This window comes from Lepidochelys olivacea (genome assembly GCF_965140295.1).
Source record: "Lepidochelys olivacea isolate rLepOli2 genome assembly, chromosome: 1".
NCBI lineage: Eukaryota > Metazoa > Chordata > Testudines > Cheloniidae > Lepidochelys > Lepidochelys olivacea.
Window position 1 is genome coordinate 42,689,652 of NC_140411.1, and position 27,573 is coordinate 42,717,224.

Consider the following 27,573-nt stretch of genomic DNA (forward strand, 5'->3'; position numbering starts at 1 on the left):
TCCTGCTTCCAGCAGCAGTGTGGCTTGATGCATTAAGCGCGTGTTTCATTTATACCATAACGTTGCTGGCCATTTATTTAGTTATGTGCATGCATACATTGCCGCAGAGCAGTAAGAGAGCTACTTTAAGTAGTGCATAGAGCTGTAACCGTATCTGTATTGCAGCAGGTATAGCTGAGCGCTAGGACCTCGGAGAATCCTCCCAGTAGCAATCAGGACTACCTTAAACCCAGCCCAATGCCTCTTCCTGCGCCACTCTGCGTGCTGGATGGAGATCCACAGTCAAGAGCTGCAGCTCAGTGCTGGAGTACAACATTTCACAGGGAGCCCTGCAGAAGCAACACCTGTTTCGAGCCAGCCAAGAAAGACACAAGCACTTGTACGTTTCTGCTTTGCTTGTGGATCGTCAATAATTCTAAACCAGCGGACATCTGCTGAGCCTCCTGAGAATTCTGGATAATAGATCTGGACGTCAAAAGTTTTTTTCTTTTTTTTTCTTTTTCGGATTTATCTCCGCCAACAACGTGAGATTCCCCCGCCCCCTTGCAGGATTCATGCTGATGTATGCAGTCTGTTATAGAGTAAAAACAGCGCATGCCTTTCTGGAGTCAGAATCCATAAATCCTGACGTAGCCTGTGCATCTTAAAAAAAAAATCCCTATAACGCCTAGGTATTTAAGTTGCTATGGTCATTCTTATCTTAAACCAAATGGAGAAACTACGGATTTTTTTCCTTATTGCAGTTGGATGGGCTGAAGACCTTACTGCTTGCTAAGAGCTGGGGATATATATACATATATATAGATATACACATATATATGTTTATAAATATGTCAGTGTGAGAGTATAAAGTGGTGGTTTCTTAGACTAACAGGGGTTTGACCTTGACCCTGTACCAGTCAAAACAGAATATTACTTTTATTTATGCATTTAATGGATTGAAGAAAGAACATTTTCTCTGTAACTGCAATAGGGAGGGGAAGTGGAGTGGATATACCCAATCTTATATCTCCTGGGTTTGGCACCATTATTGTTTATTCTTGTTCTCTAAAAACAGAATCTTCTGATGGCTCCCTTAGGTGAAGTTGGGAACTATTTCGGTGTGCAGGATGCAGTACCCTTTGGGAATGTGCCCGTTTTACCGGTGGATAGTCCGGTTTTGTTAAGTGACCACCTGGGTCAGTCTGAGGCAGGTGGGCTACCCAGGGGGCCTGCAGTCACGGACTTGGACCATTTAAAGGGGATCCTCAGGCGGAGGCAGCTATACTGCAGGACTGGATTTCATTTAGAAATCTTCCCCAATGGTACTATCCAGGGAACCAGGCAAGACCACAGCAGATTTGGTAGGTATTATCGTTAACCCTTTAGTGGTCATGTGATGAAATATTGTGATGAACTAATAAAAAGACGGGGGGAAACGCGACGGGAGGAGAATGATTTATTGTTATTGTTATGACGGGCCAGCTACAGAAATGTGTACGGAAATGCAGATACGCCGGTGGCACAACTGCAGCAGCCAAAGCAGCGGCACTTACAGTATTTTTAGTAGTAATATTTCCTAGCTGTAAGTTATGCCTGAGGGTAGAGAGAAGAGATTGGGAGTTTTTGTTTATTATTCAGGACGCTTCTACTGAATGGGCTGATTTCACGAGTTTAAAGGGTTTTTAATCGGTAACTACTACAATTTAAAATCCACTGAGTTTCCTGAAGGGAGTGGCTCTCAGTCTGTAGCCACTTTTATGGAAGGGTTTTAAAAATATATATCTTAATAAGGTAACTACCTGAATTATAAACGGATCGTCTTGATTCTCAGTGAGGGATCCACCAGCAGACCCTCCCTGTCCGCACAAGAGCTCTCTCTGAATGATCTCTGCGTGCATAAAACAAGATCTTAGTTATGAAATAAGAAGAGTGACAATACATTGTAGGGCGCGCAGGTATCCAGTTAACACCCATCCTTGTCATTTTCCATAAGCATGCAGCAAAATGTGGGCTCCCTGAACTATGTGTGTGTAAAGCCGGGAGCTAATTTTAAAGAGCATTCCGTGGATTTCATTTCCAGAGGTCGCTATTTGTGACTCAGCATTGGGGACTGGAGGGCTTATGCCTTCATCCACTTTTAAGAGCCTGTGAGCGCATACGTAGTCAAATGGGCCTGGAGCTACCCTCCTGGCAGGGTAATTTTAAAGACTCTGTCGGGCGCATCTATAAAAGTAGCGGAGTCACTTTGGATGGAGTGACTTATTGGTTTTTAAGGAGGGTGGTGCTTTCGTAGCTATCCAGGCTGTTGGAAGGAGTTAACTTGTGAGTGAACCCACCTGACAGCACTTAAATTAGGTCGTAAAAACAAAGTCCTGTGGTGGGTCCCCCCCCTTCATGTTTTAATGCCAGATGTTGAACAAGATCTAAATTGTATTTTATTGCTTTTGTGGGGCTGTTTAGATAACACCAGTGTTGTAAGGGATGATCTCCAAAGGTATTCGAGGGCGGGCGGAGAGGATTCAAACGTGCACAGTCACCGTATGTTAGCCGCTGTCAGACTTTTCTGTCTGATAACTGAACGTTGTTTCCGAACACCCTCCTTCAATCACACACAGCAGCACACCGCTCTCAGAGCTAGGAGCTGCAGCTCACAGGGAACCTGGCAGGGCTTTCCCTGCTTCCTGATTGTTTTGTTAAAAAAAAAAAATGGCAATTTTATAAACAAACGCCCATACAGAGGAAGTAACACCTACGGTCTGGCCGAAACTAGCATGAAGGCAATAACCTGTAGAATAAAATACTACGGGGAATGCAGCGGGGCTTTCCAGCCCAGCCCGAAACTCTGAAGGAAAGTTGAGAGAGGGCTTGACAGCAATATCTGCCTGATTGCTGCACTCTCCCCCGGCTCCCCGCCTTTTCTGTGGGGGCACACGCGCGCGCGCGCACACACACAGAGGTTCACGTCGACCCCGGGAGCAGGCGGCGCTGTGGTCTGCGTGCGCCCAGACGGAGCTGAGCACTGGGGGGCACTTTGCCACAGAGCGGCAGCAGGCGGCTCGGGCGCGTTCGGAGGCGAGCGTGGCTCACGCCGCCAGCAGGTGTACGGCGGCCGCGCGGCGGCGGCTGCTCCTTCGCGCGGCGGCCTGGGCCGTAGCAGGAGGCACTCTGCAGGGTCCTACACCCCTCCGGGTTCCCCCCCGTTCAGAGGGGCGCCGCCAGCTGGTCCTGCCCAGCGCGGCGGCGGGGACCGTGTTGTTCGGAGCCTGTTTTCCGCCCGGGTTTGCCGCCGCAGTGCTGGGGCGCGAACCGGGGCCGTGCCGAGGGGGCAGCTGCTCTAGCACTGCGGCGCCGCTTCGGCGGAGGAGCTCTTTGCCCTCCCGGCAGTTTGCCGAAGCAAAGCGCGGGGACTGTGTCCTGCCCGTTTGCAGGCAGGGCTGTGGAGTTTGCAAAGGAGGGCCCCGGGGTGGGGGTGGTGGGAGGGGATGCTGGTTTGACTTAGGGTGGGGCGGTGTTATCTCCTTGCAGGTGTACCAGGGCTGGATGGCACCCCCGGTGCCCGGGCGCGCGGGCGGCCGCTTAGTAAACATTGCTGACCTGAAGTCTCCTTTCCATCTTCTAGGTCAGGGACGTCCTCGGCCGCACGTACAGGCGGGTCCTTCCCGTCCCAGAGCTAGCGGGACCCCATTGGGGCAGCCTCGGGGTGGGGGCTGGCAGCGGGGGTTGCGGGGCAGAGCCACGAAGAAGTCCCGCAGGAAAAGGGAGGACAAAGGGGACCAGAGGCTGTTTGTAAACTACCCCCAGGCCCTGCTGTGCGCTCTGGGGGCCCCGCTTTGCCCCAGAGGAGCCCTCAGCTAAAAAGCCGACTCTGGGATGCAATTTGGGAGGCGTGCCTATGGCATGCAATGAATCCAGCTCGCCTGTGTGCTGGGAGCCTGAATAGTTTGTATTGTTACAGCCAAACGTACACCTTAAAAAATCGCGCAGTGACAGCAGAATTAGCTTCCCCCATGACATCCCATGTGATCAAAGCCTTATCTCTCTGGGGTGACAAAGGATTTTTTTGATGCAGTCTCCTTTGGTCTAGGGCATTTGGTAGACAGTGGAGTCATTCAGTAACTCTGGGACAGTGAAGGGCGTGCCCTTTGCGTCAGCACCGCACGGCATGCACAGCATTAAAGACCCAGGAATATGCAGTGGGGGCCGGGGGGGGGGGGGAGCTGCTGAGAGGTGACCTCCGTTTCGGGACCCGCCGCAGCCACAAAGAAGCTCCGCAATCAGCACCTGTACCAGCAGCAAGGGAAGGAGGAAGCTCCTGCAAACCACCCACTCGACTGTCTATATAAGTCACCCGTGACCGCTGCGAGCCTGCGACGGTGTTAGGCTTGGGATCCGAGTTTTGTTCAGGAGAAAGGTGTGTGTGTGGGGGGGGGGGCGCAGTGTGTTTTATAGAGCTACTTCGGGACCAGCCAGAGTTGAGCCTGTGGGAGAGGGGGCAGGCTGAGGTGCTCGCTAAAGCGGGGAACCATAAATCTAGTGGGCTTTCTTCGCCTTGTGAAGGCCAGTGATCCACAGGGTGCTACATGGCCTGACCTAGAGCATCTCTGCAGCAGTCCTTGGGCAGTGGCTGCAGTGTATGTGACTAACATCCTTTCCCCTGCTGCCCGCCCGGCTGAAGGGGGTGGGGGTGCAGACAATAGCTCCAGAAACGGGAGTGGAAGCAGCAGCAGAAACAGCTTCTGGCACTTCCCCCTCCTCCTTCTGGTGCTGTATATATGTGATCTCATCTCTCTCGGTTTGTTTGTTTATTTATTTATTTTTTTTTTTACCCCCTCCACTCTCTTCTTGGAAGGGACTGGGCTGCGGGGAGGGCTGGCATGGTAAAGGAAAACATGCAGGTACCTAGCTCGATCCTTTAGTCTTAGAATCGTAGAACCATAGGGTTAAAAGGGACTGCAAGGGTCATCTAGTCTAACCTCCTCCAACATGCAGGAATTGTTGTGTCTAAATCATCCAAGACAGGTGGCTATCTAGTCTTTGCACAGGGAAAACTCTCTCTGAGTTCTAGCCTGAGTAAGGACTGCATTCTAGGGGTCTGGATGAGAAATAAAGGACACCTGAGGGAGGAAAGGAAGCCTGCAAGAAATAGTGTTCCCATTTTCTCTCTCTCTCTGCCCGCTCCCCCTGTTATTGACTGTGTGTGTGGTGGCGATGATGCAGCAGCACCACCCCCAGAAGCATTGTAACACCTCTGGATGCAGTAACTGCAACAAAACGCAGCATCCTTGGAACTGCAGCTGAGTTGCAGTTGCCACTGACCAATACAACCAGCAATTCTGCCAGCCATTTAAAGTTATCTAGGGTCAATATGCTCTGTCAAAGCCTGAGGGGCCCTCCTGCCTCTTGGGGAGTTGTAGCTACTCCCTGGTGTTTCAATTGGCCTCATGTGGCCATGCACGAAAAGAGAGGTGACAGCTGTGACTGGCAGACAGCACTTCCCAGCTGAAATGTTTGTTCCAGCTGAGTGCCAGAATCGGAGCTTTCCATAAGCAGACAGTAGGTGTCCAGGAAAAGAAGGCTGCTCCAGTGATTTGTAGGGATTGGGGGAAAGCCTGGGAAATCCCCGCCCTGTCCTTCTCTTCCCTGTATTCCCCTTCCCATTTTGAGCTATCTGTTTCATGAGTCTGAACTTCAGTAACTTCCTAGCCAGGGAGTGTATCTTTTTTCCTCCTCTCTCTTTTTTCTGTGGTAGCATTATCACATGCTAAATATATTACAGCACAGTGCTATTTACCTAGCTCTTTGGCTCCAGGTTCTTTGTGGCTTCCCTCCTCTGTGCTGGGCACCTCATTACCTCCTCTCTGGAAATTTCACAAATAAGTCACTGATGGCTTATTTAGTGTATTGGTGATTTATGACATTTCAGGGTGTTAAGTGGCAGCCACATGTTCCTCAGTCCTGCAATATGAAAAATAAATAACTATACTGAGTGAAAAACAGAAATGTACAAAGGGTGGGACAAATACAGTGCCTAGCTATTTAAGGCCAAAGAAAATACATTTGTAGTTCCAGTCTTTACTATTGTGTATTAGACTAGATAAAAGTTGAATTTATTCTGCAAAAGGTGTACCTACTCACCTCCCATGGCATTGGTAGGAATATAGGAATTACCCTACATGGTCAGACCAGTGGTCTATCTAGTCCAGTATCTCTAACATGGTTCAGTATCAAATCGTTCAGAGGAAGGTGCAAGAAACACCGATGCAGGCATTTGTGGAATAACCTTCCCACTGGAGAAGTTTCTTCCCAACTTCCTTAGAGAGAAGTTGGATTCCGCCATGAAGTGGAAATGTTCAGTGTCTGAGAATAAGATGCTCACATGTTTTGAGAAAATTACATCTTCATTTTGGAGGTTGTCAGATTTTTGACTGGAAATGGGGCCTAAGCCTCAAAGTTCAGAGGTGTTTTGGCCTGGTATTTTGGTTTGGACTACTCTTAATTTAATATCCGTTTCAACTTGTAAGTATAGTTTGTATAATGTACACATAGTAAAGTGAAAATATTCACAAGGGCATAAGGCCAAATCATGCAATCCTTAAACTGGCAAAACTCCCAATGAAGTCAATGAGAGGTTTGCTTGAGAGTAAGGACTACAGGGTAGGCCCAAAATAATCTCTTGAAGTACTCTAGTGCGTAATATATAATACTAGTTGTGAATGGGCTTGTGTATTTAAAATATTCAGATGGCTGTATTGTAATCTCAAATATGTGGGTGTTCATTGCTAGTTACCTTGAAAAATCTGCTACTGTGCTTGCAGTAGAACATATGACAGCACTCTCTCCCGACAGTCAGCAATGTGCACCTAAATATTTGAAATTAGAGCAGCAATTAAGGTCATGCTCCACTTTTATACATGCTCAACATTACTAACTTAGAGCTACTATATGGAATGCTATACACTTAATATAAGAGTTGGCCTCATTTAAAATTCCTTGGAAATGTATATCAAGTAATATGATAGTTCAATGAAAGTCTTACAGAAGAAGCCTCATTAACAAGATTTGGAAGTATTATATATGCAACGATAAGGGGAAAGTTTTAATTGTTTCAACGGGCTGATTGTGTCTGAAACACCACCATAAATACTGTATGTTGCATACCATCTCTTATTATTTCAAAGACAAAATTCCATAATTACCAAATATTTCCCCATTACATTTGCGAAGCCCTCTCTCTGTGTACATATGTACAAAGCAATTTAAAATATATAGGCCTTAATATGTCAGGGTTACCAAAACTGTAAACATACAGTGTAGTGCTGAATAATATATAAAGTAATGATCAATAGTCTCTTATAGGGAGTACATTTCATCTTTACATTCTCTTGGCTACAAAATTTTCCCATAGGCTTTGACTTATATTTTATTAGATTTATGTGGCTCATGCCTGTTATTGATTAGTGCACAGATTATTTTGTGAGAGATGAAAAATTAATTGTTCATAAATCCATGAAAGTACTTATTCGTCAGATAAGACTCAACACCGCAATATTATGCGATTGTTTTATGTAAATATAATTTCCAATAAGCTTTTTTTTAGATAGCTATGTGGGTGCCTAGACACACACATTCTACCAATTTATTGAAAATGCCTCTCTACATTTTATTTTATGGCTCAGAAAGTAGCTTAATGCAGCAATATGCTTCTGCAACATTAATACAAAAGTATAGTTGTTATGAGATCATAGTAGTCTTGCACCAATACTCCAAAATGAAAAACGATGTCTATTTTGTTCCACTGAAATTCTAGATTTGTACAAGTCTTGGGTGATAGCATCCTCTATGATGAGGTAAGCAATTTGCAGGGAGGGGAAGGAAAAAAATCCAGAACCAGGTGACTTGGTGATGCAGATGCACGCTGAACTCTGGGAACTTTGCAGAAGCAGTGTTTCTCTGCAGAACATTCTTATCTGTAGTGCACAAATGCCTCTTTGGGAGAGTATTGTAAAATGTACAAAAATCATTTATGCAGGTTTATTTGGAGCAGGAATATTTTAATTTTCAAAGTTAGGATGAGTAAAAGTATCATCCCAGAGAGTTAGATGAGTAGTTTGTAGACAAATGTGTGTGAGGCTCTGGACTGCACCTCAGATTTTCATTTCTCAAGTTTTTGGAGGACTGCGCTATGAGGAGATTTCTTTCCATGTATGTATTCCTCATTCAATGATGCTTGGAAATAAATGCTTCTCATAGCAAACAGATAACATTTTATTTTCCTATTGCAATTTTTATTAAAACATGTTTTTAGGGATTTATTTGGCAAAACAAATTTCATAGCCAAAATTAACATGATTAAGGAATCTATCTGAATAGTTTACATTTTTTCTTTGAATTTATTGTTTGTGGTGCAAATCAGGATACTGATAAACGTTGTGTAATATGACCATGCAGTAGAGTTTTGTTTAAAAAAATGCTGGGAAAGGTTGAGAATAATCTCTTGGCTTGACACCCTTATGCTATCTGCAATGCATCATTCTAGTAGAGGCTTAGGAGAGTTAACTATTTCACATATTGTGTATTTTAAAATAGCACATTCAGTAGTTCTCCTACTTGTTGGAGATATGGCCCTAAAGTGGAAAAACAATTTTGATATCTCCTTGTCAATTAGTGATCTATCAAAAGCAAATAATCTTTAAATGGAAACGACCTGTACATTTCTTTTGTTCTGTATTTTGCAGGCATACTGGAATTTATCAGTATAGCAGTGGGCTTGGTCAGCATTCGAGGGGTAGACAGTGGACTCTACCTTGGAATGAATGAAAAAGGAGAACTGTATGGCTCGGTAAGTTCTTCACCAGTTTAAAAAAAAATCATGCTCTCATCTGATTGCATTAATTATTATTAGTGTTACAGTAGCTCCATGAAGCCCTAATGAGATCTGAGGCCCATTGTGCTAGGCATTGTACAAACCCATAGCCGCTGCTTTAAATATTTTACAATCTAATTTAAGACAAGCTGAAGCAAGTCAATATAATAAGCAAATGGGGAGGACAAGGGTAACAGTGGCAGGGAAGAGTGATTATGTAGACAGACTACAACTCTCAAGTTTTTTTTTTTTTTTTTTTAAATGATAGTAGTCAGGAAGTTTTAATGTCCCTTGTTTATAAATGATCATGGCTAACAGGCCGTTTACAGTAGGCATTGTAGTAGAAGTCGGTCTTAAGGACAGATTTTAAGAAGGACAAGGTGGCTGGTTTGTGGATTTATTGGGGGATCTCTTTTCAGGCATAAGGGGTTTATGGAGAACCAGACATGTGGTTGATAAAAGTTATCATCCTTGGAAGGGGCAGCAGAAGTTCCAAGAATGGAGAGGTAGGGAGAGGCTAAATTGTGCAGGGCCCTAAAAGCAAGGAAAAGAAGTTTATTGATCTTGTGTTTGAAAACTTGGCAAGATTGTGAGAGAGAGGGGCAGGGAAGGTTTGAGGAGGGAGGAAAAAATGGTGTCTTGGGATTTCCAGTGTGAGAGTCAGAATGAAGAGGTAGTGTTGCTGGACAAGGAGGGTGGAAGACTGATGAAGGGAGAACATGTCTAGAATGGAAGAAGGTTGTGTAGTCACGGGGCTTCCTTCAGAGGCAGGAGGAAGCAGATACTGGTGATGAGCGAGAGCTAGGGATTGGTGGGACAGACCTTGCAGTGAAAGGGAGAAAGGAGTTGAAGGTGGTGGAGAGTCTGGCCTGGAGGGAGTCACTGAGGATGAGATGCGAGAGTCAGGAGTCAGTCAGTGACCAAGGGGTTGGGGAAGAGAGAGGTGGGGAGCAGATGACCGCTACAGGGAGGGGATAAGTGAGAAGTGTTGGAGGAAATGTTTTTGAAGGAGCGAGGGAGGGGCTGTGAGTACAAAGAGCAGGAGAGGAGAAGCCCAGTGCCCCCAACACATGTTCCGTTGGGGATGATTTGGAGTGCAAAGTGTGTAGAAAAGGAGAAGCTTCCACATGGGAGTGGTCCAGCAGAGCAGTGTCCAAGGGAGATCCAGGTTTCATGCTCTGTGCTCTGACATCATGCTCCACGAGAGCAGGGAGATAGAGGAGTCAGGGATGACTGCCCTTTTTTTGGAGATAGAGCAGGATGAGGGAAGTGGGGCTTGAGGAGTGTGGGACGGGAGTCCAGGAGGACAGAGGCGATTAAATGAAAGGATGTGGGAGGCAGGAAGGGGGAAATGGAGAGAGGATCAGGGTTGGGGGAAATATCACTGGAAACCAAGAGAAGACTCAAGGGATGGTGAAGATGTGGGATGTGAATTGGGAAAGCTAGGAAGGAGTGGGAGAGCCAGAGGAGGAAGAGAGGAGACGATAGAGTGGGGAGGGCAAAAGGGACAGAATATAGAGCAAGTGGGGTGGAGGAGGAGGAGGGAAGAGACTATGATCTAGAGAAGAGGTGTGGGAACAATGATACATGAGTAGTGACAGCATATTTACTAGTCATGGCCAATCTTAAGGAATAATTATTGTGCAATTGATAAATAGTGCAAAGAACCAGTAAGACATGAATTGGTTATATGGCTGAATTATGCAGAGAAACAAGAGTAATATTCCTGATTTTCAGTTCATGAGGTGAATTATTTAAGCAGATAAACATATGTCCAATGAACCAATTAAATTATACTACACTTTTCAGATTTTATTTAAAGCAAATATCTAAGGATAACAAAAGGAAACGAATTAAAAAATGACTCTGTTTTACTGATGAGGCTTTAATAAATGGATTTGGGAAGTTAATTTTAGTAATGTGGCAAACTTTTACAAGTTAGGTTTGTATTCTGTGTTTGTATTATAATGTCACACTGAACTAGTGAAAATACTCCTTGTTAAATGTTTTTTCAAAGTAATATTTTAAAAAATGGAGCCCTTCAGAAGGAGGATTGCCAGACTGGGGGGTTCCATTTGTAAATGCATGACAAGAGATTGCCTGTCCTCATACTACAGAGATGCAGTATACCAAAGATTGATGATGATCAAATCGTATTACTTTCAATGAAACATAAGATCTAATGGCTACTCAGTGTTATGATACTCAAAAGCCTTGTCACCACTAGCAAAATTAGTATCTATATTTGAGCAACTGCCAACTACTGTGCAAATGCTAGTGGAGACAGGGCTCAAAGCAGGTTTTTATGACAGAAGTGCCTAGTCTACATTAGTGTAATAGGACCAGAGCAGGTGCATTTCTGCTGGTTGTTACTGTTAACAGGTGCGAACTTTGCTAGTGTAGATGCAGTGAGTGGGAAGAATATGTATTTACATTGACATATATCTCTGGCCGAACATTATAAAAGGTATGAAATGTAAAAGGTATCCAATACTTCCAAATCAACTGCCTTAAGGCACATATCCTCCCTTTTGTGTGTTAAAAGGCATGGAATTTGAGGCCTTGTCCTGAGATATCTTTAGCACCACTGGAGATGGGACAGATGGCAGAGTAGAACACCCAGGGTATGTGACTACTGACAATTCTCACAGAAGGCAAGAGACCGCTGGGAACAACCGTGTCAGTTTTGGTAAATCTTGACCCATCCATGCTCCCCCTGGCTTTCCTAAAGCTCTGCCTATTGGGTAGATCCCCACTAGCTGTTTGTCCTCCCCTCTTCACAATATGTAAGCTTCAAAAGGAGGAGCTCCTCCATCATCATCATAACATTTAAAATCTTAAATGCCTGTAAAATGATTTTTCTTTGTATCAAGCTGCTCTCAGGTAGGAACATGCTATGTAGAGTGGCTGTTTTCAGAGTCTTCCTCTTTACCCCTCAGTTCTGGCCTGCAAAACTGAGTATTTGTGTTGCATCCATGGAGAGGCCAGAGGTCGTTCTCTGTGGCCATAGTTGGGAGGCTGCTTTGTAGTAACTTTTCCTTCTGTGCAGCTGCTTTGTCCCTTCCACTCATGTTGACTCCCCTTCTTAGCATGCAAAGAAGACTCAGTATGATTCCTCTTGACAATAGAGCCCATGCAACAAGATGAGATTTAATATAGATATAAGTAAGTTTTGTTACTGAAAGAGGAAATGAATATATCTGTGTTTCAGTCTGTAAATTGTCTAGAAAATAGCTAATTTGATTAAGACCTACATGAAATAATCTATAGAAAACTAAGCATGACCTTGCACGACAAAAGTATGGTGTGTGTTTTGAAGAGAGATATATTATAGTGTGGGTGTATTGCTTAAGAAGGTAATACCTCACTACAGCATCTTGTCAGGACTTCACCTGTGATATTATATGCACTTCTGGTTTGTTCCTGTAAATTTGCAAGGACATATACAAGAAATCCAAAGATTGGCAAGTAAGACATTTTGAGAAAAGAGATTTTCATAGTCCACAGAAAATAACTTGGTATGGGTAGAGGGCATAATGTCACATTCCATAAATACCTTTCAGACTACAATGTAAATAAAAGAAGAGAATTATTTGGTCTTTCAAATGGTAGGACAAGGAGCAAGGAAACTAAGTGAGAAAAAGTTTAGCCTATATGTTAGGGAAAAAAGATTTTAAGAGCAATTGGGCTAGGTAAGTAGTCAAAGTATCACTGCAGATATGTAAGAACAGGACAGAAAAAACACTACTGGAAAATAATGTCACCTTGCGATAACACTTAGCATCTTTGATCCAGAAAAATCCCAAATACTTTATACTCACTTCGCTTCACCACCACTGTGAGATCAGCCTCATATGGGACGGGGAGCAGGGAAGTCTTTAGGTACCAACCTCATTGCACAGCATAATGGCCCATCTAGTCCAGCATCCTGCCTTCTGGCAGTGGCCAATGCCAGGTGCTTCAAAGGGAATGACTAGAACAGGCAATCATCAAGTGATCCATCCTCTGTCATCCACTCCCAGATTCTGGCAATCAGAGCATGGGGTTGCATCCCCATCCATCTTGGCTAATAGCCATTGATGGACCTATAGTCCATGAAATTATGTAGTTCTTTTTGAACCCTGTTGTAGTTTTGGGCATCATAAATCCCCAGGCAATTAGTTCCACAGGTTGACTGTGTGTTGTGTGAAGAAGTACTTCCTTTTGTTTGTTTTAAACCTGCTGCCTATTAATTTCATTGGGTGACCCCTTGTTCTTATGTTATGTGAAGGAGTAAATAACACTTCCTTATTCACTTTCTCCACACCAGTGATGATTTTATAGACCTCCATCATATCCCCACCCTTAGTTGTCTCTTTTCCAAGATGAACAGTCCTAGTCTTTTTAATCTCTTCTCATATGGAATCTGTTCCATACCCCTAATAATTTTTGTTGCCCTTCTCTGTACGGTTTCCAATTCTAATATATCTTTTTTTTATGATGGGGTGATCAGAACTACATACAGTATTCATGGTGTGGGCACACCATGGATTTATCTAGTGGCATTATGATCTTTTCTGTCTTATATCTATCCCTTTCCTAATGGTTCCTAATATTCTGTTAGCTTTTTTTGACTGCCACTGCACATTGAGCAGATGTTTTCAGAGATCTATCCACAGTGACTCCAAGATCCCTTTGTTGAGTGGAAACAGTTAATTTAGACCCTATCATTTTGTATGTATTTGTATCAACATTTGTATGTAGTTCCAATGTGCATTACTTTGCATTTATCAACATTGAATTTCATCTGCCATTTTTGATGCCCAGTCTCTCAGTTCTGAGACATCCCTTTGCAACTCTTATCAGTCTTTGGACTTAACTATCTTGAGTAATTTTGTATCATCTGCACACGTTGCCACCTTTTTTTACCCCTTTTTCCATATCATTTATGAATATATTGAACTACACTGGTCCCAATAGAGATCCCTGGGGGATACCACTATTTACCTCTCTCCATTTTGAAAACTGACCATTTATTCCTACCCTTAGTTTTTCATCTTTTAACCAGTTACTGATCCATCAGAGCACCTTTCCACTTATCCCATGACTGCTGACTTTGCTTAAGAGTCTTTGGTGAGGAACCTTGTCAAAAGCTTTCTGAAAGTCCAAGAACACTATATCCACCGGGTCACCCTTGTCCAAATATTTGTTGACCCCCTCAAAGAATTCCGATTGGTGAGGCATGATTTCCCTTTACAAAAGCTATGTTGACTTTTCCCTCAGCTAATCATGTTCATCTATGTGTCTGATCATTCTGTTCTTTACTATAGTTTCAACCAATTTGCCTCTTACTGAAGTTAGGCTTACTGGCCTGGAAGGTCTGCTGATTTAAAAGGACTTTCAGGAGGCAAATTTAAGAGAAGCTTCTCTGCCTGGGAAAAGGGGGTTGTTTTTAAATAGACAGAGGCAATTTTGCATCTCTGGTTATGAACTTTTTCTGATAAGTTTCATTAGGACAAGTTTGCTTCAAGGTTCACATGAAAGCAGACAAAATTCACAGGTTTCATGTGAAATGTACAGATGTTGCAATTTTGTTCCTTCACATCAAGTCCTGCAACCCCTTTTGTTCCCCTCCTACAAGAATCCCCTCTTTTCTTTTGTGTTTTTCTAGGTAGTGATCTGACGGCTTTCATTACTGCCTTCTGCCACCCTCTGGTGTAACCAAAGGTGTTCATTATCTCATCTCTTTTTCTGCAAGAGTTGATGTGGCTGCTTTTCTTCTGACCCCCAGTTCCAAAAGGGTCTTTGTTGTTGGAGGGGAGGGGAAAGGAGCTTGAGCCTTTCTCTCTCCCTCTGTGGTGGGGCAGGAAACAGCCTGCCCTGCTGCTAGCTCCATCTTTGTTGAGCCTACAGGCCTGAAAGATGCCCGATGATCCTCAGTAGCTGTGGGTAGGGAAAGCCTGCCTAAGGTTTCTAGTCTGCCCTCAGCTTCCCAGATGACCCTTTTAGGATTTGTATGGGGCAGCCCTGTTAAAACTTGAATAGTGTTAATAGCCCCATGCTGTTCCTCTAGGATAGATAGGGTGGGAGTGAATGCAGGTTGAAGGATGCTTCAGCCAGTAACCTAGATGGTAGCAAAGATACAGAGGAATTTATATGGGAAAGAAAGGGGGCTTTTTGGGGTGTGGGGGTACCAGGCCATCTGAAATCAGCATATGAACTTGTATGCCTAGTTTTAAGAGTGTGGGTATGCACTGTGTTCATCTGGGCAGATCAACTTTTTTAGTAAAACTGGAAATTGGCCCTGGTTGTGTTGTCAAAAATTCAGTTATAATCCCTGGCACTGTGCAGGGATATTGGTTCAGTATTGATTTAAAGGGAAGAGCTAATCAATCACCAGCATTACTTTCTACAGCACCTAGATTTTCTTTATAGGGCTTCATTTTAAACATTGACTAGGCCTGAGCATAGTCTTATGAAACTGAAAGCGATAAGACTGAATGACCTGAGTGATTCTCTCAGATTCTATGATCAACTTCTTATGATGCAATGTACCAGTCATGTAGTAGTGTTATTGAGTTATTGAATGAATAATGCCTATGTATAGTGTCAGGGATACTCAAATTGATCCCAGTCGACTGGCTCCCAGTTCTATTGCACATCCAGCCTCCACAGATTGGAAGAACTGCCCCAAAATCTCGCTTTCTCAACCATGTCAATGCAAACACGAGGACCCTGTTGCACAAGGACCTGCAGAACCCACTAAAGACAAGATTAAAATCCTGCAACCCTCTGTAGAACTGCATCAAGACCCTTACACTCAACTTTGATGTTGAGTTTCAATGGAGAGCCACACAGAACATTTCAACAGCTCAAAACAAATATCTCGTTGCTGATCCTGCTGAGGAACCACTGGGTTTTGACTTATGTCGGAAAGACTGGTGCAGATTGAATTGCATCAGGACATCTCATGGGAGATGTGGACAAACCCCCTTTAAATGGAAAATGAGGCAAACACCTGTATGCAACTGTGGTCACCAGGCACAAACAATGGAGCATATCATATCTGAGTGTCCCCTTCGTTCTTTCACCAGTGGCCTCAAGGACCTTCACTAGCTCACTGCTGCAGCAACATGTTGACTATCAAACCTAGATATCGATTTGTAATCATTGCTACCTACCCAAGCCACATGAAAGAAGAAGTAGCATTATTTCTTTTAGTTAAATGACAGACATATCATAAACTAAAATATGGTAAAGCAGGACCTACTTAATCCTTGATTTGCTGACCTTCCCCTTCCCCTTTGTTGTTTTAAAAATGTGTTCAAATTTTGGATGCTCATGAAAGTTGGGGGCCAAAAGAAATTGGCAAGTGTTATGTGAGCTTCCCTGCATATCTTTTTAAAGTATACCTCATTCCTGATTTGCTGCTCCCCAGCTATTCAAATCCCAAACTTTTCTGAAGCAAGGAATGTTAATTATGCTAAACTGTACGGTAGGTCTTATGAAAAAGTTTACTAGAGAAAGTTTCTGTTGTCAAAGCTGCAATTAATTGACTGGATAAATTTTGAACAATTAAAGATGGATTCCACTGTTTTTTTTAGGGTTGGAGAGAGGGAAGGTATCAAAACACCCAAGGCATTTGACTTGTCTAAGCAGTCATTGATGGCTGAAATAGTTGCACCTCTGAGAGCCTAATGTAAATTACAACAGCACAAAAGATATTCCTGGCCTTTCTGAGGGAACTCTGATGTTAAATCTCATATGTCCTATTTAGAAAATGAATGACAAAAAATATCAAAACAAGTGATCTTAGGGCAAGATTATCTCATTGAAACTCAAAATGGACAAATGTGAAAAGAAGTGGATAATCTGGAAAACAAAACTAGAAGAAACAGCCTTTGAATGTTAAGGATCACTGACTGACTGTCTTAAAGGGAAAAATATTATTCGTTTTCTTTAGTTGTTGCTCCCTGAAATATTTAAATTGGGTCTTCAAGTCCCCAAAGTGTAAGACCAAAAAAGTGGGATGCTGACAAACCCATACCCATAATCTTTAAATAGCTAAAATGTAAGAAGATAATGATAATGAATCCTGCCAGGTAAAAGTGGTGGTGGTGGGTTAGGGAGCAAGTGGGACAAAATGTTTGCCTTAATATCAATTTATTTTTGCTTAGCTTTGCTTAGCTGAATGGATTACATTTAATGGCCTCAAGTAGATTCCATGTGAGACTAACATTAGATATGGTATCAGGTACACAGTACCCAGCAAACTCATCAAGATCTTGCCAGGCTCCAGTGGAGGCTTTGCATGTCAATGACTAGATCTGTCCAAAATTAATAGTATGTGTGTGTGTGCTTTTTTTTTTAATAGACCTAAAAACTTGTCCAACATGGAAGTTTGAATTGCATCCACAGTGTTGATTCTAGAATGCTAGTGTTCTTAATAAGATCACAATCCTGTATGAGCGGGTAAGCCACCAAAGAGCCTGTAGAAGGATTGGGGCCTAGAAAGCTAGTTTACCAGAGCCTGAACAAACTATTTTACTGAAAGAATCTAAAATTAAATATTTTAAATTCTATAAATTGCTACTACTATTTATATTCTATTATAAAAATATTTTTATTTTGGGCATTGGGGCAAAATGTTATGGATCATATGACTTCTTTAAACATTGATTTGTACTTATAAAGGACAACTTTATCTAATGATACTGATTAAACAGCCTGGCTATATTTTATATATTCATTGTTTTTAAACAAAGTTTGGTGAAATTAATATGTCTGTATATATTTAAAAAGTTACTTCATATAACTGTCTTAAAACATAGTATATATGTATAGTCTTCTGAATATATTGTACGATTGCAGGACAGTATACCTGATTTTACATATATGAGATCTTTTGACCCCATTGAATGTGGGGAGCGAGGATGGTCTGGGTCAACTTAAACTGTTCAATAATCTGAATGTGTCTGAAATGATTCACTGAGTGTTTTAATTTTTTTCCTGTTATCATTATAAACCTGATCCAACTCCCATTTAAGTTAATGAGAATTTTTCTACTGCCTTCAGTAGAAATTGGGCTGGGTCTGATGTCAGTTTGCATAATGTAAAACATGTAAATCTTGTTTTCAGATTCTTGGAAGGGCTCACTGAGACTCGTTCAGCCAAGTATTCTGAATCAGATGCACAGATCATGTTGGCAGCTGTACTCTTGAGTATGGCAGGCAACCCTAAAATAAAGAAGTCAGTGGTGTAAATAGTGTGTGGCACAAAATGATCCCAATCCTGTTGGCACTGAAGACAGTGGGAAAACACTCAAGAATTGGCCCATTGTTGTTTTCCTTACAGACTGACTTTGTTGGGCAGGACTGGTAAAGAAAACAACACAAGTCCCAATCCTGCCTAAGTAAATTTCAAGCAGATCTTCAACTTTTGAAGTCCATAGATCTCTGACAATTTATACAGCTGTGGCTTTTCCCTGAGAGTTCTGCAGTTTTTCAGTGGAAACCTGTGCAGGCCCTCAGGATCATCATCCCGTTGTGAATGAGTTTGCAAGTATCTCGGTATCCAGCCATTGAAGTAAATGCAGTTATCTACTTCATTCAACTGCCTATAATTAAAGTGTTTCTATATCTACATTAGAACAAGTAAACAGATGTGCACAGTCACTGCTGGCAGAAGTAAATCCATCCGCACTGGAGTTATTTTAATTGTTTAAATAAATGATTACATATCCAGTGAAAGCACACATTAAAAACTTCTCTGATACCTTAGGAAAATTTCAGTCCAAATAGAGTGAGTGTCAGTAAAATGAAAGACTGTCTTGTGGAGTTGGGTGTGTGTGTGTGTGTGTGTGAGAGAGAGAGAGAGAGAGAGTGATTTATTGATTGATAGATATCATAGGTCCTGGATCTAGGGGTACTGCTGCACCCCCTGGCTTGAAGTGGTTTCAGTTGTACACCGGGTTTACAGTTTGGTTCAACAGCTCTGAGCATCCCCACTATGAAAATTGTTCCAGCACCCCGATAGATATTCTGGCTCTAGTGAAGTCAATGGCAAAACTCCCAGGATTTAGCCACCAATGCTGAAATCTTCTCCTTATATAAATAACAGCAAGTTTCACTGCCCTGCCAATGTGTGTCAGCCCTGAGCTAGAGAGACCATAGGTTCTATGTCCAATCAGTCATTGATCCTTCTGATCAGACTGCCAACAGGCAGACCATGTTCTACCAGCTATGCTCGTAATTTTAGGATTGGTTTTGGATGGAAGATGTTGGATACAATAATGCTTTTAAAATGCTTCCACATGATTGAAGATAAACAAACACAGAATACAGTAAATGGAGGTGTATACATAATAAAACCTTCACACACGTGTAACACGATGCAATTGTTTGTCAGTAAACAACACTTTAGAATGGGAAGCTAAGATTAAAACAGTAGCCATTTGAAAGTACAAAGTGATGTGAGATAGGCAAAATGTAATTACCCAATTGGAATTCAGCCAAGACACTTGGCCTAACATCCCTGCTTTTGTGAAAAGTGCCATGGAATATTTAATGATCATAACTGGCCTGAATTTCAGTTTGCTGCATTATTTGGTAGTCGTCTCCTTCAGCTGTATAATCCTGGGCATTCTTTCAGCAGCATTAAAACTTAAAAAAAAAAAAAAAGTTTTTGTCGTCATTTGTCAAATGATTTAATAAATAGCATTAGGTATGATAGCATTCTGGCTGAATATTGCCAAAACTATAGTTGAACATAGTTGTCAGAGAAAAATGGAAATGTGCAGGAAATAATATATTCAACTAACGTGCTTATCCAGCTCTGTTCACCAGCTCAAAAAGAAAAGTGACACTCCTCAGTCACCAGTACCTCTTCCAACAGTAGCTGTGGTTTCATAGAATCATAGAATATCAGGGTTGGAAGGGACCCCAGAAGGTCATCTAGTCCAACCCCCTGCTCGAAGCAGGACCAATTCCCAGTTAAATCATCCCAGCCAGGGCTTTGTCAAGCCTGACCTTAAAAACTTCTAAGGAAGGAGATTCTACCACCTCCCTAGGTAACGCATTCCAGTGTTTCACCACCCTCTTAGTGAAAAAGTTTTTCCTAATATCCAATCTAAACCTCCCCCACTGCAACTTGAGACCATTACTCCTCGTTCTGTCATCTGCTACCATTGAGAACAGTCTAGAGCCATCCTCTTTGGAACCCCCTTTCAGGGAGTTGAAAGCAGCTATCAAATCCCCCCTCATTCTTCTCTTCTGCAGGCTAAACAATCCCAGCTCCCTCAGCCTCTCCTCATAAGTCATGTGTTCCAGACCCCTAATCATTTTTGTTGCCCTTCGCTGGACTCTCTCCAATTTATCCACATCCTTCTTGTAGTGTGGGGCCCAAAACTGGACACAGTACTCCAGATGAGGCCTCACCAATGTCGAATAGAGGGGAACGATCACGTCCCTCGATCTGCTCGCTATGCCCCTACTTATACATCCCAAAATGCCATTGGCCTTCTTGGCAACAAGGGCACACTGCTGACTCATATCCAGCTTCTCATCCACTGTCACCCCTAGGTCCTTTTCCGCAGAACTGCTGCCTAGCCATTCGGTCCCTAGTCTGTAGCGGTGCATTGGATTCTTCCATCCTAAGTGCAGGACCCTGCACTTATCCTGATTGAACCTCATCAGATTTCTTTTGGCCCAATCCTCCAATTTGTCTAGGTCCCTCTGTATCCTGTCCCTCCCCTCCAGCGTATCTACCACTCCTCCCAGTTTAGTATCATCTGCAAATTTGCTGAGAGTGCAATCCACACCATCCTCCAGATCATTTATGAAGATATTGAACAAAACCGGCCCCAGGACCGACCCTTGGGGCACTCCACTTGATACCGACTGCCAACTAGACATGGAGCCATTGATCACTACCCGTTGAGCCCGACAATCTAGCCAGCTTTCTACCCACCTTATAGTGCATTCATCCAGCCCATACTTCCTTAACTTGCTGACAAGAATTCCCTAGAGGTCTTCCGTCCAACCAGAGACCAATCTTGCTAAATACGTGAGATCAGACAAGAAAGTAGCCCTGTATGTGGCTGCTGTAATATTTATGATAGCTCTTCAGTTAGAGTAAATAATATGTTTATTTAATAGCCTATTCAGACTAAGTATAAGACCAATTTTATATATAATGCTCTAATTTGCAAGTAGAAAAGTGCTTAAAAATTAAAAGGGTCTGTTCATTACATTTTGTATAGTTATGTTTTCCTCTCATTGAACACACAACTTTCATTATTTTGATATCAGATTAATGGGAGTTGCAAGCACATATTTAGGGGAGAATATATGTGAAAATATAACTCTTCTTAAGAGAGGGTGATGTAGAGTAGATATACAAAGAGCTTTGATCAAATCAAATTTACCTATTTTTATAATGTGCTGGGACTTTTGGATTAAGCATTTACATGTAAAGTGTCTTCTCTAATTCAAATCAATGTAGTAGTCTGTGTGAAGCAGGGCAAAATGATGTGTTGCACAGAAATAAGAATGTATAACAAGCACAATAGATGGCATGTTTATTGTCATTTTAGTAAGGATGGGGTAAATGGTCAGATTTCAAAATCCATTACACAGTTTTAAATAAAAAGAAACGGAGTACTTGTGGCACTTAGAGACTAACCAATTTATTTGAGCATGAGCTTTCGTGAGCTACAGCTCACTTCATCGGATGCATGCCATGGAAACTGCAGCAGACTTTATTTATACACAGAGAATATGAAAAAATACCTCCTCCCACCCCACTGTCCTGCTGGTAATAGCTTATCTAAAGTGATCATCAGGTGGGCCATTTCCAGCACAAATCCAGGTTTTCTCACCCTCCACCCCGCCACACAAATTCACTCTCCTGCTGGTGATAGCCCATCCAAAGTGACAACTCTTTACACAATGTGCATGATAATAAAGTTGGGCCATTTCCTGCACAAATCCAGGTTCTCTTTCCTGCACAAATCCAGGTTCTCTTTTTAGTTTTAAATGTAGCCCTAATTAACAGGCTTTAGAAGGGCAAAAAAGATAGTGAATATTTTTGCACAGGATACTATACTTTGTTTTCATTTACTAAGCAACACAAATATATAATACGAAATATTTGTCCAATAAAAGTAATTTAGCCTCAGACTGAAATCATTTTCAGAATAATACCCAGATGGATTAAACATTTTCTTATTTTATTATTCTACATTTTAAATTAGCTGCTCCATAAGAATATATTTTAAAAATAATCTAGTCAGGCATTCATTGTGGTGTCCGATAGTCTTGCACTTTATTAATTCATAGTCTTACTTTTAATGGGTCTGGCTGAAAGTTTTGATGTTGTAATTACTGTTTTCTCCACTGTGAAATAGTGGATAATATATAAAAAGAGAAAGGGGTTTCCATAGTAGCTAATGTTCACCAGATTTTCTTCCAAAGCACCAGGTTAGCAGACTTCTGAATTAAATCCATATTCACCACTTGGGCCCTGTGATATAATTGAATAGTTCAAAGATACATATTATATTAACACCTACAGTTAAATAAGCTAAAAGAGGTAAAACATGGAAATACAGTAAAATGAGAATTGATCACTTTATAGTGGAATACTCTATAAACTGTCTTAGTTGGAAACGTGGTGTGTTGTGCAACATCTGATTTGTATAGTTCCGAGGTCAAATCTTGAGCGGAGCCTTACTTGATCAGCACCTCAAGATTTGGCCCCCAAATTGAACAGTTTGGTGAAGGCAAACAGCCTTTTCTCTCGCAGGAGTAAAGGTTAGAGTTTCCACTGCTATCCCACTTAGATACTTTTGGTGTATGTGTCGGTCTCGAGCAGAATTCATCTAGTAACGTTAAATACATTGTACTGTAAAGTATGCGCAGATAAGTAATTACAAAAAAAATAAGCTACAGATCACAGCACAGAGAAACAATGGAGTATTCTAAGGCCAACTTTTGCTTTCACGCTATGCACAATGTACTTTCAGAAAATCACAGCCAAAGGGGGAAACGCTTACCAATAATGTTCCCTCCCAAAACCTCAGGGTTGACTTTCTGTGAATGGTCCACACACTGAGCTGGAAGGACAAAAGGGTATTCCAAATGGGTTCACGTATGTTATTGCTCAAAACTATTCCATGCATGCATCATTCTCTGCTCTTATGTATTCTCCTCCACCTAAATTATGCGTGCTTCTGTCTTGAATACGATGCACGGGCACTCATAATATGGTTGTAAACTGCTACAGCTTTTTGCAACATTGATTTATAGCAATTTCTATCTTTCTAAGTACTTATATGGTCTCTATTGCTGTGGCAGCAATGTTAGGAGGGGATAGGGAGGGCAAAATCAGATGAAGTCCGCATTTGGTAATGGATTAGTGTTACATCACTAGTTAACAGAGCGCCTTGTCCAAAGCCCATCAAAGTCAATGGAAGTCTATTTACTGCAATGATCTGTAAACTCCAAATTTCCATCTGTCCTAGACTGCCATACTGTATCAGTTCAGATACTTTAAATACACATTTCACATAAAAATATGAATGTTTAGATATGTATAAATTATTACCCATATCCTGGGAAGATAAATATTATAGTGTGTACTATATGGATCTCATACCAATTTTTCCTAAATGAATTATTTTGATATGGTACAAAAAAGGGCCTATCTATGTTCCAAAAAGAAAATATGGGAAAATTGGGAACCCTTCATAAAATAGAAATTGAAACTGTAAGGTGAAAAATATGTGGAACGAATGCAGTATAATAAATAAACGCAATCAAGGTCTGATGATTAAGTATACTGTAGTGTTGTCATAATTGATTAAGCATTCTAGATGAAGGGATAGACTATTTTAAACTGTGTACCTAGGTATGGGAAAATACTTATAAAAATATACATCTGATAGTACTAAAAGACCATTTCTCAGTATGTACGAAATGTAAATGAAGTGAATAAATAATTAATGGATTCAAGAAAGGACAGAATACCATTTTATCAAGATCTGTATTTTTAACAAGGACTGATTCTGCAGAGCGTGTCATGTGATCAGATTCCCTGCAGAGAGCAGAAAACTTAATTTGAATTAGTTTTATGTCTCCTGTGGAGCGAAAGGCACAGCATTAAACACCAATCAGCATCTGCTTTTGCTATTAAAAAACACACAGTAATTTTAAAAATCACCCAAAGTACAAGAAATGTTAAGTCAAGAGCAGTATTTAAAGATGATTTGGTTAGCATAAGAAAGATCTTGATCTCAAGGATGTATGTGTAATGTTCTATATATGGTATGGGAGGCTACTACAACACATTTAATTCTCAATTTTTTAAAAAATTCAGTAAAAACGTGTTATTGGTGCAATCCCAGCTCTCAAAGTCAATGGGGCAGCTTGTGTAATTAAATCTTACACAAGTAGCAGGTTGCAAGATTGGGCCCACTGATGCTTGAGGATTTATTGAAAACAAATATTTTTCTTCATTTTCTAAACAAAAACCAAAACCTGAGCAGTATTGCAATGTATAATATATTTCACTAAATTGCCATCAAAAGCGCCAAAAAAGATAAATACAAACATCTTAAAAAGTTGCCTACAAATTGTGATCTAGGATGCACACACATGGGAGAAGATGGTCATGTGCTTAAAGACCAGGGCTGGGAGTCAGGATTCTATTCCTGTCTTTGTCACAGATTTCCTTTGTGACTTTGGGCAAGTCATTTCACTTAAGTCACTCTGTGTTTGTTTCCTCATCTGTAAAAGTGTAATACCTACTTCACAGGTGTGTTTTAAGGTTTAATTTGTTAATGTCTGCAAAGCACATGGAGATCTTCTGATTCAAGGTAATAAATGCATATAACATACAAAGCATTATCATCATTTGTGCAAAATATTATAGTAATTGGAGTTCTATAATAATTAAGGCCAGAGCTTGAGTTGATGTCAATGGAACTATGCTGATTTACAACAGCTGAGGGTCTGTCTGCTGGGACCTAATTCTAGTCTCAGTTACATGGTGTAAATCCAGAATAATCTGAATGATTCCACTGGAGTCACAGCCGAAAGCAGAATTTGGCTGATAGATAGATGTAGCTCCTATTCATTTCACCGAGAACTGTGCATATGACTCTAGGGCCAAAAGTGGCTCTAAATTCTTTTTTCTTCTTGGAGGCTCAGAGGCTCTTCTTCACTTTCTCCTTAAGTTCTTTCCCTCACTCTGTAGGTCTTGTGTTCTGATACGAGGCTCTGTCAGGGGCTTGACAACTCTGTTCCCCACTGTTCAGAGGGGTGTGTGTTGAGCTGTGGCCCTCAATTTTGAGTTTATTGGCTCTACAGCTCTTCTTACTTTAGCCATCGAAGGACAAGATCCTGGAGTCTTTGCTTTGTTGCCCTTGTGAGTTATGCCTAGGTTGAGGACTGGAGGATCAGGTGCAAAGGGAACAAAAGACAAAACTAGGTGTCCTATATATCTGTGTGAAGAATTATCGCTTAGCAAATTGGTCAGACCCTAAATTCTGTTTTAATAAGCCAAGTAACAGATATTAAAATAGTATTTCTTTCAATTCAATATTTCGATTACTCTTTGGAACAAATTCACTTGGATTTTAAGGTATTAAATTATATTTGAAACCCACAGAACAATTCTGTTTTCCTTTTGCTGTATCTCACAATTCAAATCCTTTGCAGAAAAATAAATAAATAAATGCAGATTTTTAAGATGATACGTCCATTAACATCACCTGGCTGTGAGCTGCTTTTCTCTTTCGAATGAGTGGTAATTAAAACATTGCTATCTTTATTGTTTTTTAAAACAGGTTATTGAAAGAGCTTTTTAGCTTTTGCACAGAGTTGTCTATGTTGTGATTATTTTAGGCAACACATAGAAATAACGGAACTCTGTTGAATCTTTTCTATAGTTAACATTAGGAATGTTTACCTAGCACATTTCGCTATACTTGCAATGAGTCACTGGTATCGATAAGTAAAGATAATCTTGTAATGTTTCCTTTAAATATGGTAATACATACAATAATGGATAGACAGTTATTTTTAGTACTGGTTCCTTACTGCTTTTTCTTTTGTCTTCTCAGGAAAAATTAACCCAGGAGTGCGTATTCAGAGAGCAGTTTGAAGAAAACTGGTATAATACATATTCATCAAATCTATATAAACATGTAGACACTGGAAGACGATATTATGTTGCGTTAAATAAAGATGGGACTCCACGAGAAGGGACTAGGACTAAACGGCATCAAAAATTTACACATTTTTTACCTAGACCGGTGGACCCTGAGAAAGTACCTGAACTATATAAGGATATTTTAAGCCAAAGTTGACAAAGACAATTCCTTCACTTGAGCCCTTAAAAAGTAACCACTATAAAGGTTTCATGCGGTGGGTTCTTATTGATTAGCTGTGCCATCACATCAGCTCCACTGTTGCCAAACTTTGTCGCATGCATAATGTATGATGGAGGCTTGGATGGAACATGCTGATTTTGTTCTGCACTTAAAGGTTTCTCCTCCTGGAGGAGAGCCTATGCCCACTCACTTGATTTATTATGAGAGAGAGAAGAGAGTGTGTGTGAGAGAGAGTGAGAAAGAATGAAAGAGAAAGAAAGAAAGAAGCAAAAGCAAGGAGGAAAAAGGACTGATGCATGCTGGGAAATAGACACGCTTTTAAATTTTTGATCAGTTGTACTTCATCATATATCAGCATAGCTGCCATACTTTGATTCATCAGGATTTTTGGCTGGTGGCCTGCTCAAGTGTACGCTGCATTTACAAAGGCATGGAGGGTGCAGTCTTACTTAAACAAGAGACTTTTCAGTTAACTGCTCATGGGGTATCGTCCCCTTGAGTTTAAAGCAAAGACCTCTTAGTGAAAAAAAAAAGTTAAATTTATTTATAGAAATTCCAAAGGCAACATTTTATTTATTTTATATATTTATTTATTATAGAGAGTTTATTTTTAATGAAATATGTACAGGCCAGATAGGCATTTTGGAAGCTTTAGGCTCTGTAAGCATTAAAATGGCAAAGGCCACTATGAACCTGTGGTAAATTCATGCAAGTAAATATAAAAGGTGCATGGATATAAAAACAATTCTAGTGACCCTAATGTACTAAAGGCGACAATCTATTCTGTGCCCATATTATTGTAAAAGTATGCACACCACTCATGACACTGAGTATTCACTCTTCTGACTGCTTGTTTCATAGCTTACCCCCAGAGGATTAAAGATAAAACTGGGTCTTCAATTTTTATTCTGTGTCTGTAATATTTCCTCTCTGATAAAGTGACTTATTCCATCGTTGTAAACTTCTCAGTTGTGGAAAATATAGGGGTTGGTATGTACTCTACTTGTTAAAACCTATTGCAAATTATACCAAAGCTAAATGATAAATATGCTTTTTTAAAGCAGAGCACCAGAAACAACTTAACTAATATAAATGGTTGTACTAATTAAGATTATCACAGATAACACAGAATGGTTTAAGAGGGCAAGAACCAGGTTAACAGGATCTCTCTTGTAAACATGTTTATTTGTGCACTTGACTATCTGCTATGAAATTATACAAGTTCCATAGGGGTCATTGTAACATCTTTTATGGAAAATTGCTTTCCGTGTGAACTGTCATAATACATGATATTAGCACCCTTCTTAAAGTAAAACTTGCAAAATGAAACTAATAAATCTCTATCAGTAATGACAAT

General features: G+C 41.1%; 1 protein-coding gene across 2 annotated transcripts; it reads left to right on the top strand.

Moving 5' to 3' along the window:
• Nucleotides 1–237: 237 nt before the first annotated feature.
• Nucleotides 238–27,573, top strand: FGF9 (fibroblast growth factor 9; the record flags this gene model as incomplete). Of its 2 annotated transcripts, XM_084617061.1 has the most annotated exons (4): nt 238–379; nt 1,080–1,343; nt 8,718–8,821; nt 25,947–27,573. In XM_084617061.1, the coding sequence occupies 4 exons, from the start codon at nt 238–240 to the stop codon at nt 26,190–26,192; spliced, it is 756 nt and encodes a 251-aa protein (XP_084473187.1). In that variant the 3' UTR covers nt 26,193–27,573. The 2 variants fall into 2 exon arrangements, with proteins under 2 accessions (XP_084473187.1, XP_084473186.1); XM_084617060.1 differs by lacking the exons at nt 238–379; nt 1,080–1,343 and adding an exon at nt 3,767–4,393.